This window comes from Hippocampus bargibanti, linkage group LG01 (genome assembly GCF_051943395.1).
Source record: "Hippocampus bargibanti isolate YZ-2025 linkage group LG01, ASM5194339v1, whole genome shotgun sequence".
NCBI lineage: Eukaryota > Metazoa > Chordata > Actinopteri > Syngnathiformes > Syngnathidae > Hippocampus > Hippocampus bargibanti.
In genome coordinates, this window is record NC_142734.1 from 12,043,611 (window position 1) to 12,055,713 (window position 12,103).

Sequence of the window (12,103 nt, forward strand, 5' to 3'; positions counted from 1 at the left end):
TGCACATCGTGAATAATCTTACCACATCATTGTAGTTACATGCAAGCAGTGTTTGGAATAACGAGGCCCGAGGCGTACAACTTTTACGTTGGGCGCACAACCTTCAAAACGTCTCGGCCCGGGTGGCCGACAACTTCTTCAGGAAAAAAAATGATTTTTTTCAAATCAAATGTTTGTTTTATTCAATAAAGCAAAAGCTACAAGCTAACCGCTACAAGCTACGTGGACTACTCTTTCTAAGCACCTTTCAAAACTTTCAAGTACACTTTACAGTCACGGCATAGTCCGAAGCACGAAACAGGCATCTTATTGGCTGCTGTGCCTAGTTTGCAAATTGCCAAACGAACCTTCATTTGGCAATTTGCATACTGCAAACTGTACTTGAGAGTTTTGAAAGGCGTTTAGAAAGAGGAGTCCACGTGGCTTTTAGCAGACAACGCAACACAAACATTGCATTGTGCACCATGACGACAAACGACAACTGGAGCAAAATTTTCAGCAAGGGATATTTACCATAAATAAAGCAAGGGAGCATTTGTGCTAGGTACTTCGTTAATTAAAAAAAATCCTTTATACTTTGCAAAAATTTTTTTTTTTTTTTTTTTTTTTTTTTTGCGATTAGTCATCTTCTTGTGTTTCAAGTTGTGAAAGATGGAGCGGGCAACTTTTCAGAGTTGTCTGCCCTGGTGTCTGCTAACTTTTTGTCATGAGTTTCAGACACTGATGCAAGGAATGTTTTGTCATTCTGTAGGGGTTTTCTCAAAGGGCGTCTCTGCTCTTCTGCATTTTGTACCAAGTAGTAATGCTCTTGTGCCAAATGAATCCATTGGATGCGTCAGCAGTGATGCCAATGTCACCATTTTTATCGCCTGAATAAGAGTTTGCATTTATATCTCACAGCTCTTCTTTCGGGTAATGGGCGCTCCTATCATTTGGTGGCTGCTTGTATTTGACAAAGGAATTGATTTACATATCGACAGAGGTGAGGACGATTCTTGAAAATGTCACCAATCCAAAAGTCACTTCCTCATTCCTGATTTGAGGAAACTGTTAGTAGACCCATACAGTCCAAACCTTTTGTTGTTATATGTGTTTTCTGCAACTGGGTGATGCGTATGATGTTGTTATTGATTCAAAGCACAATTTTGCGACTACTTTAGGAACTCTCAGGGGTGAAATCCTAAAATTGGGCAACTACACATTGGCATATCATTTTAATGCAAAGTCAATGGAATGGAAATCAACACTGTTTCAGTGTCCTGCATCATTAAACAGTTGATACCTTTACCGGCTGCGTTTTAGACTACTGGGTTTAGATCGCTTGCATCCGGCCATTTTTATCTAACAGCAACATTGGCAGAGTGAAAAAAAGGAGCACAGGAAGTCAACAACACAACTGTAGACTTGGTCATTTCTTTTTATCCATCATTCATGTAAAAATTCTGAATGTGCATATTTAAAATCGACAACACAAACCAGGCGAGTACAGATGTGTAGAATAAATAACAATAAGAACAACAACACAACATTGACAACAATAAAAGCTTGAATTCAATTTGTGTGTCTACACCAGGGGTGTCCAAAGTCGGTCCTCGAGGGCCGCCGTCATGCCTGTTTTCCAGCTCTCCCAGGAGCAACGCACATGATTCAAATCATCAGGACCATTTTGATGCTGCTTCAGAGCTGGCTGATGAGCTGATCATTTGAATCAGGTGTGTTGCTCCTGGGAGAGCTGGAAAACAGGCAGGACAGCGGCCCTCGAGGACCGACTTTGGACACCCCTGGTCTACACAAACAAGCACACACACAAAAACACAAACACACACTCATACTCACATACTATATAAATTCAGATTTCACTGTATAAACCATAAATATAATATGCAGTCCAGACTAGGACTTCTCAGGCTGAGGTAGGGTGAGGGGCGGGATTGCCATGGGGCTGGAACAATGAGGTCCTGAAAGTGTGTGTGTGTGTTTGTGTGTGCATACGTTGGAAAAAATGATTACAGTATTGGCAATGAAGCTGTAGTGGTCGTCAGGGAGAACTGTTTGCTATTTTCATAGCTGGGGGGCCGAACCTGTCCTTCCTAGTCAGTGTGCAAGTCGCCCCGCCCAAGACTTCCTGCTGAGAACGCACACACATGCGGCGTTGATGCGAATGAAGCGCCAGGCTGTCCGTTCCTTGAAGATAGTGAGAGCGCTCACAAATATATGTGTGTTGGTGCAATAGGAGTTCCAGTGGCGACCGTCGATGCCAAGACAGCCCGGGTTGCCCAATTTGGAGCCCTGCTTGCTGCCTCGTCCCCCCACCCTTGCTCCGGTGGCCCTGTGCATTGGGCTTCGGCAGGTGGTCTCGTAGAAGAACTGCTTCTTCACGACATTGTTGATTGTAACATTGGGCAACACGGTCACCTCATTCCCAGCGATGTCTGTGGCCCGGGTCATGTTTCCCACCCAGGTGTTGATGCTATCGCACACTGAGTACTCTCCTCTGTGCATGGTATGCGAGCCCGCCCTGCGCCTGACCCGAAGCCCCCTCACTCCTTCAGTGTCATAGCCCTTAGCTTCCAGGGCGTCATGGAAGGGTGGCACCTCACTGAAGACGACACGTGGCGAGGAACGGTATCGTCTCTTGGAGAAGAGCTTGGCGTCCACCACCGGGATGTAGGGGTCGGGCGTGTGCAAGGCCCCTCGATGACGCCTCTTGGTCCTGTGATGAATAGTCCTGTGAAGTTCGGTGTGCTGGTCTCCTGCCAAAGCCAGACCATGGTGGTGCTGTTCAACTTGGTGGTTGGCTATTTTCTGCTGTCCCTCTTTGTGGTTGGATAGCCCGCCGCTTTGGGCCAGTCCACCTCCCATGTTCAGTACAGCCTGGACGCCGATCAGGAGGACCAGGACCAGTGGTGACGACCTCATGGGCACACGTCCTGAGAACAAAACAAGAGTTGCCCTTGTGGATAAAAAAATCCTCAATTTATTTCAGATTTAAAGGACAACCGCCATCACTTTTTTGTTTCTTAACTGACACCAGAAAAACGTTTTATAGCATCTAAAATACGTAAAACAGTATGATATTTTTAGTCAAATGCAAAACACCAATAAAAATGACTCAAAGTGTCCAAAATCTGCAAAAAAAAATGAACCCGGAAGTGGCCAGTTTCAGAAGTTCCCGCCCCCTTGTTCGTGACATCACCCCAAGACATCTTGCCTAGCTGGAGAATCAAAACAATGGCTTCAGATTCAGACAATCTGCATTCTTGTTACTCGTCCAATTATGAATATGATTCAAATAGTTCTGAAGAGGAAAGCATACATGTTTGCAATCGATGAAATAATTTATTCCATGCCATTTTGAGGTATCTGGGGGCGGAAAATGTAGCACAAAAAGAGGCAGAAAACAAAGCTCCTGTAAGCAATTCATCAGTCCGTTTCCACAGGCTGATTAATTCCTTACTTGGAGCTTTGTCGCCCTCTTCTGCCTCTTTTTTGGTGCTACACGAAGTTTTCAGACCAGCCAAGTACAGCCAAATGCATTGACGTGATGGAAGGACTGCTACAATGTGTCCTTTTTTCAGTCAGGGACGTTCCTTCAGTGACGTAACGTGAGGCCTCGTCACCAACTCAAAAAAAAGACTTCCGGAATATTTAGCGCGAGTCTTAAAACGTAAAATATAGCTATATGCGGTGGAATCTTTGTAAAATACGCTCAGTAGAAAGTCATCTGAAGCCATTTTACAAATTATGGACACAACTTGTCCAGAGACGTCGGTTGTCCTTTAAGGGATTGGGGGAATGTTTCCCCTTTTTTGCTGTTGTTTTTAATTACAGTAAAGTCTCGTTATATCGATATCGGTTATATCGATAGTACCGCTTATTACGATACTATTTCTATGAACGCAAGGAGAAAATTACATGCGCGCAGGGTCGGATATATCGATAGTCCAGGTTATATCGATATTTTTTCGGACTCCCGAGAATATCGATATAACGAGACTTTACTGTATTATTATTTTTGAGTGTATGGCCACGCCAAGGATGAATAATTTTATGCCTGTGTGTCGCATATAGGCTGTTGAGTAATTAAAAAAAGTGGTGGTGGTGGGGGGTGATTATGAATATGTGTATGACTGTAGTGGGCTCTTGCGTACTTATGTATCTTATATGCCTTTTTAATATTAAGACTTCCACTTCTATTGAGAGTGCCAATTAAGGTTATACCAGCATTCTTCTTACGATGTTATTTGTGCTGGTCTTAGCAAATTAGATGTTTCTCAATGAGGCTTATTTCCATCGAGCTGGCCAATGTTCTGTTTTTATTTAATGCCACACAATTCAAATGAATTCAATCTTCAGTGTTGTCTAATACAGTATGTGGCATATTACATGTTGTGGTCAAAGATGTATAGAACAATTTTCTTGTTAGTCCATCACAACAACCAACATTCATTTCCTCCCCAAAAGACACACCTGTGGAATGTGTCCAGTTAAAGTGGGAGCCCTCCGTGGACTCTAGAGCCAAACTCCAGTGCAGGCCGGGCCCCTTATGCCTGCCATCTGGACGCCCTGAACCACAGGTCTGCAACACGTACGTACTGGAAAGAAGAAACGCAAATCACACATTTAGCAATGATTCTTCAACTCTATCCATTAAAAACATTTGAAACTGAACAAAAATGTATCAACATAATGATGTGTCTGAAATCAAACTGAACATGCCTGAGGAGTGAAAATTCTACACGTTTTTTTCCGCTCAAGAAAGTACATTTATGAAGACCGCACAGACTTGTAACGTGTGGACAAAAAAAAAATAAAAAATTGAAATGCACACGATGTACTGACTTGTAAAAGCTTGGTATGGCATTGCCACAATTTTTTTACAGTATTTATTGAATATGGACAACAACATCGAGGCATGAATAAACTTGCGCTCTTTTCCTCTCTTTCTTCATAAAGCATGATTTGACAATATCCCACTCAAAATGTTTACCTCTGAATGTTTAGAGTCGCCACGAATTAGGATTCTTCACATCTCTCGGCTGTCGTCTCAATGAAAGTCACAAAAGCACTCACATTCATCATATTACATTATTCAAACAATCCCCAGTAGATGAACACATATAGGCCATTTTCATTCTGTCACACAGAAAAACAAACATACAAACACAATACGCAAATAGGGGTTGGGGGTGCATCGCTTCACCCCTAACAATGCTTCCAGTTATAAATATAAAAGTCACAAAAGTGATCTACCCTCCACTCTCTATACCCAAACAACATTGCAATGTATATTTCAAAGAGTAACAATAATATTCTGTCACATCTCGTTGCCATCCTGGGCGTGCCCCGCCCCTCCTGTCACCTCCTCCGCCAATCATGGGAGACGGCCCCTCCAATCATCATTCACCTGGGTTCCCACAGCTGATTGTCATTCACTGATTGTGCCTTCTGTCTATATCTGCCTATCGCTCACTACCGTTCTCCGTCGGAGTATTTTTGGATGTCGCCGTCACCACTACCGTGTTACCAGGTCTGCCAGTGTTAGTTCCTCCACTCTTCCCTGTTTGTTATTTTTGATGCATGTTTCAGTAAAGACTCTTGCTCCTTCCAAGCCTGTCACGTCGTGTATTTCGGGTCCTTCCCCTTCGCCAAACCCCGTCGCTCGAGTCCTGCCTTTTTTTGCACTCGAGCGTCGTCACATATTCGGTTAGTCCAACTCCTGTGTGGAGTTTGCACGTTCTTTCCGGGCCCGTGTGGGTTTTCTCCGGGCCCTCCGCTTGCCCACATTGCAAAAACATGAATGGCAGGCTGATTGAACATTCAAAATTGTACTTGTGTGTGAATGTGAGATTGGGTTCCAACCCGTTCAGCTGTCCCCTGCCGACCGCTTGAAGACGACTGCAATATGTTGCACCCCCCCCCCCCCCGGCCCCCCGCAACCCTAGTGAGGATAGATAAAGCATCGATGAGAAGGTTTCTTCAGCCTTCATCTGTACAAATTTGAAGGTTTCGGACGTTTCGCCTCCTATCCAAGAGGCTTCGTCAGCAAACTAAAGTCTGACTGGTCGTATCGGCCCTATTTATATATCCCTAATGTCCAGACATGGCGGCGCCGGACACAGCTGTGATAGGTCCCTACTCTCAGGTTGGGGGGAGCAGAGGACCACTCCCTGTGGCCCCACTGATTGTTCCTACATTCCTGACTAACGACTGGCCTATTCGCCCCACTCCCACCGGTATCACCTCATCAGCATTACGAATGTTGCCTAACCTGTTTTGCCTAAGCAGGCTATTGTATGAACGATCCAAATTGAACCTCACTCCACCAGACCGGTTTAATGAAGGATTTTGTTGTTTTATAAGAATCGCTTCCTCTGCTCCCCCAACCTGAGAGTAGGGACCTATCATAGCTGTGTCCGGCGCCGCCATGTCTGGACATTAGGGATATATAAATAGGGCCGATACGACCAGTCAGACTTTAGTTCGCTGACGAAGCCTCTTGGATAGGAGGCGAAACGTCCGAAACCTTCAAATTTGTACAGATGACGGCTGAAGAAACTTTCTCATCGATGTACCACTCCTGTACGACTGAGAGCTTACACAGACAGATAGATAAAGCACTTTGGATAATGAACGAATTAATGTTGTTTCTGATGTGCACGTCTTGGCCGCAGGGCGGCAGTATAAGAAAGACAGTTGGAAATGCTGTGCATTGAGACTTAGGGACTTCTCAGGTCATCAGGGCATCGTCAATATCACACTGCAGTCTGTGTGTTCTCTTTCTTTCTCTCTCTCTCTCTCTCTCTCTCTCTCTCTCTCTCTCTCTCTCTCTCTCTCTCTCTCTCTCTCTCTCTCTCTCTCTCTCTCTCTCTATAATAGTTCTTTGCAGAGGATTAAACCTGTTATACAGTTTTATGATTATATTTTGTTATGCTGACGGGGTCAAACTTCTGAAGATGGAGGACACTGATGCGCTGTAGCGACTCCTGAAGGGAAAAGCCGGAAAAAAAGAAGAATGGGGTTGTCTGGTGGGCAATGGTTAGAGTATTGACTGGACAATGCAGAGGCTCAATTCCAGCTCCGGCATTCCTGTGTGGAGTTGGCATGTTCTAGCCGTACTTGCACTAGTTTTCTCCGGGCACTCCGGTTTCCATTCTAAATTGTCTTTTGGTGTGAGTGTGAGCGTGAATGGGTGTTTGTTTCTGTGTGCCCTGCAATTGGCTGGCAACCAGTTCAGGCTGTCCCCCGCCTACTGCCCGAATGCACTCAAAGACTCCAGAACGACGCCCCTTGACCTTTGTGAGAATAAAACGGATCTGAAAATGGAGGGATTAGATCAATAGGCCATTCAGTGTTTTAGTGTCCGAATAAAGGTTTTTCTGATTTTGATTAGCATGTAGGATTTGAACGGTCCCCTGCATGCCATGATACAAGCCCCCCCTACATACATCCCCACCCCCGACTGCAATGGACCATTGTCTTTTGATATTCCCAAACATTAAATTATCTTATTAAGGCAGTTGTTTGAGGACCACTGTTTGGGCTCCAACACCACTGGGCTCCAATATATATAGTGAGAGAGAGGGAGAGAGAGGGTGAGGGAAAGAGAGAGATGGAGCAGTTCCAAGCAAGCAGGCAGTGGTTTGATTGATCCAGGCTGACACGGAGCCCTTTCTGTAAAAAGTCCAGCGTGAGCCAGGAGACTCCTAATGTGAAAAATATGTGGCTTGTGTGGAGCGAGCGCAAATGCTGCTGTGAGAGGAGATGGGTCACTGCGGTTTGCAGAGCACATCTGATTTACTGGATTTATTGCTCACTCCATCCTCTTAGGGTCTCTTTGACCCTACCAGACAAGACTTGCTAATGTGACATACAGTAATTTGTTATGTTTGTATTATTGTTAATAATCTCACTTGTTCTATCAAGTGCTTGAATACAACTGAGCAGGTTGTAAAAGTGCTATACTGTGATGGGGAAACAAAGCTGAGTTGAGCAAAGCAAAGAACACAAAACGAACGCTGAAGTAGTCGCCGAAACATGTGAACTATTTGAACACCTACACTGTCTGTAAGTAAAGAATCTGCTTAATATTAAAGAACACAACACATTAGCACACATCCAAACAAAACTTTGGGATATGATCTTGAGGTTTTACACCATTTAATGCAGTTTGTCTGTGTTCCCGATTACTTACTGTGCTGAAACCCAATTTTACAATTTCTTATTGGAATGCAAACGGTAAAAGTTTGATCCACAGTTCAAGACTAGTCAATAAATCTGCAACACAAAAACAACCCAAACAAAAATAAATAAAATACTCGAGGGCGTTTTTTTTTCTGACATTGGATATGGCCATATATTCATATGGAACTGATAAAGCTAAGATCGAGTGTTGTGTGAGCATCTCCATGGGCAGCGGTCTCAAGAAAAACATAAAACCTTTTTTCCACTCACGTACAATTCCAGTGCTGACAAAGGGTCTTCAGGTTCATGTGAAAACATCTCAAGCACAGGATGCTTCACATTACATTAATACAGTCCAGCATAAACAAAACACTTCTCCAATATGGCTTTTATGAGTCATACCTTGTAAGGCCCTTAAATTTGCCCCATAGGGGATGTTTATGACTTTGTGTCCCCATGCCCTCACTGTAAATCAAGACCATTCCTGTGAGTCACGTATCACTTTGACCAACAATGGACAGGTTTGTGCATCAAGGTAATCGTATAACAGAAGATGATTTAAGTCATGCTGCTGCTTGCTTGATTTACCTTGGAAAGAACAATCCTTAAGGAACATGTGAGGAAGCAAATTACTTTGCCGCAAGGCAGGGAAAGACTGCCTTAATTTGACACGTACAGTTACCTGATGACACAATTTCGGTTTGTCTGTTGTTTCAACGATAAGGCGCCCGCAAATAGTCTGCTGAGAGGTGGAATGAAGCCCTTTGTCAGCCCTTTTTTGCATGTAATGCTAAGGTCGTCATGAGTTAGAAAAAAAGCGTGTCAACGGCTTCCTCCGACAAATGCAGCTCATACCGGTCGGTGACGACAGCAGGCACGGATAATCAGAAGGTGTGAAAGCGAGGTCGACAGCTGTGGTAATAGAGTGACCTAATGGAGATGAAGCTAAGCTTTTTCACTGTATGTCTCTCATCAAATGAGGCCTGAGCACTTTCTTTTTCTGTCCTCAACTGGAAATTATTATTGAGAGGGATGACTGCGAGGTCAACATAAATGTTGTCAAATTTGTGATAACAATGTCTGTTTGGGTTTTTTGCCAAAACAAATATGCAAATCAAACCTCTGAATCCCATACCGGATCGGTCGAGGCCCGGGTTAACAACGGCCGCCAGGGTGCCAGTGGAAAATAGACTACTGTTGGTCGAAGAAAGAGAGGAGGGAGGCGCGCCCGGAGGAAAAAGAGAGAGAAACGGTACGCCAAGAGTATAGAACTAAGAGTAGGAACTTTGAATGTAGGAACAATGACAGGTAAAGGTAGAGAGCTGGTTGACATGATGCAGAGAAGGAAGGCTGTGTGTCCAGAAGACCAGGTGGAAAGGGAGAAAGCTAGAAGCTTAGGGTCAGGATTTAAGTTGTACTATCATGGTGAAGACAGAAAGAGAAATGAAGTTGAGGTTATTTTAGAAGAGGAGTTTGTTAGGAATGTCTTAGAAGTAAAAAGAGTGTCACATAGAATGATGAGTCTGAAGCTCGAAATTGAAGGTGTCATGATCTAGTTGGTGACCAACGGGGGGCGCTGTCGGCCCCGCCTGCACCTGCATAGGTGCTGGTCGTCCCGATCAGATTGGCGACCAACGGGTAGCGACATCAGCCCTGCCGGCAGCCTCGCAGGTGCTGGTCGTTATAATCACTGTCACTTAAAAGGACACCCGGCACGACCATCGGTTGTCGGTTCATTGTTTGCTGCTTGTTTGCTGCATGCATTGTGTATGTGTTTGTTTAACCTTGGCGGATTTTACTTTTGGTCTTCTTTTGATACTTTGTATTTTTTCTGTTCAGATGATTTTGATGTTTTACATTTTGTTCCTGTTGACCTTTATTTTAATACAATTTCTCAAACAACCTCCTGCTCCCTCCTGCCTGCTTCTTGGGATCCGCACCCGCCATCACCACCTCGCAAACCTTGACAGAATGAACCAACCAACCATCGGATCCCGCAGGTACATCGGACCCGTCTCATTACCACCCTGTGCCTGGCAATGCTACGTCCACGTTAGCCCGAGCCTCGTCGAGTTTGAATTGCGTCACTCGACGAGCCGTAACGTCCACGTAAACGTCCGGCCGAGACCTCCTTCCAGGTGGCCGTCCAGGGTGACACTGGGTGACTGGCAGTGCACGCCCACGTCCAGCCACGCTGTCGTCGTGCATGACGAATTGAGTCTCATCCACGACGAGCCGTGCAACGTCCGCGTCAACGTCAGTCCGTGACCCCACTCACCGCTGGATCCCGGAGCGGCTCTGGACTGGTCTCGTTCCCCCGGTGCCGGGCAGTTCACGCCCACGTCGGCGTCCGGCCGAGATCTTGTCCCATACGGCCGTACGGGGTGCCATTCTGCGCTTGGCAGTTCGACGTCCACGTGAGCCATGCGCCGTCGCGTGAACGTGCGAGAGGGATCGCACTCACGCCCACGACGATCCGTGCCGCGTCTTCGTCCACCCCAGGCCGAGTCCCGTTCCCATCAGGCCGCCGCCCGTCGTATGCTGGAGAGGCAGCGGTTGCCCTTTCCACCGATCGTTCCCTGGCGAGTGGACCTTTTGGGAGACTGTTGGGACTTCTGGAAGCAGCCCTTTGAAGGGGGGGTACTGTCATGATCTGGTTGGCGACCAACGGGGGGCGCTGTCGGCCCCGCCTGCACCTGCACAGGTGCTGGTCGTCCCAAATAGATTGGCGACCAACGGGTAGCGACGTCAGCCCTGCAGGCAGCCTCGCAGGTGCTGGTCGTTATAATCACTGTCACTTAAAAGGATACCCGGCACGACCATCGGTTGTCGGTTCATTGTTTGCTGGTTGTTTGCTGCATGCATTGTGTATGTGTTTGTTTAACCTTGGCGGACTTTTACTTTTGGTCTTCTTTTGCTACTTTGTATTTTTTCCATTCAGATGATTTTGATGTTTTAGATTTTGTTCCTGCCGACTTTATTTTAATACAATTTGTCAAACAACCTCCTGCTCCCTCCTGCCTGCTTTTTGGGATCCGCACCCGCCATCACCACCTTGCAAACCGTGACAGAAGGTGTGATGTTCAATGTTGTTTGTGGGTATGTCCCACAAGTAGGATGTGAGCTGGCAGAGAAGGAGGAATTTTGGTTGGACTTTGATGAAGTCATACAGAACATCCCGAGAAGTCAGAGGGTTGTAATAAGCGGAGACTTCAATGGACATGTTGGCGCAGGAAGCAAAGATGATGAGGAGGTGATGGGCAGGTTTGGACTCCAGATGAGGAACGCTGAAGGACAGATGGTAGTTGACTTTGCTAAGAGAATGGAAATTGCTATTGTGAATACTTTCTTTCAGAAGAGACAGGAACATAGAGTGGAGGCAGATGTACACAGGTAGCCTACATTTTGTGTCAACGGCGCCATCTAAAAGAAATCAGTGCCTGCAAAGTAGTGGTTGGTGAGAGTGTAGCCAGACATCATGGTGTGTAGGATGATGCTGGCAGTGAGGAAGATGAAGAAACCAAAAGCTGAAGTGAGGACAAAATGGTGGAAGTTGAAAAAGGAAGAGTGTTGCATGACATTTCGGAAGGAGGTAAGACAAGCAATGGGTGGGCAAGTGGTCCTTCCAGATGACTGACAAACTACAGCGAACATAATCAGAGACACAGGTCAGAAAGTACTTGGTGTATCGAATGGAAGAAAGGTAGTTAAAGAGACCTGGTGGTGGAATGGGGAGGTGCAGGAGTGTATACAGAGAAAGGGGTTAGCAAAGAAGAAGTGGGACACTAAGAGGACGGACGTGCGTAGACAGCAGTACAAGGAGATGCAGCGCACGGTTAAAGTAAAGGTGGCAAAGGCCAAATAAGAGGCCTATGATGACTTGTATGCTCGGCTGGACGGCAAGGAAGGCGAGACTGAT

At 45.7% G+C, this 12,103-nt stretch overlaps 1 protein-coding gene across 2 annotated transcripts in view; it reads right to left on the reverse strand.

Annotated features, from left to right (window-relative positions):
• Nucleotides 1-1,420: 1,420 nt before the first annotated feature.
• The window catches only part of ngfa (nerve growth factor a (beta polypeptide)), a 39,265-nt gene continuing 28,582 nt past the window's right edge, over nucleotides 1,421-12,103 (reverse strand). For both annotated transcript variants that reach the window (XM_088993248.1, XM_088993196.1), the window contains exons 2-3: nucleotides 4,471-4,595; nucleotides 1,421-2,930 (exon numbers count right to left, since the gene is read on the reverse strand). In XM_088993248.1, the coding sequence (XP_088849374.1) occupies nucleotides 2,095-2,919 (825 nt within the window). In that variant the 5' untranslated portion in view covers nucleotides 2,920-2,930; nucleotides 4,471-4,595 and the 3' untranslated portion in view covers nucleotides 1,421-2,094. The remainder of the gene's footprint in view (nucleotides 2,931-4,470; nucleotides 4,596-12,103) is intronic.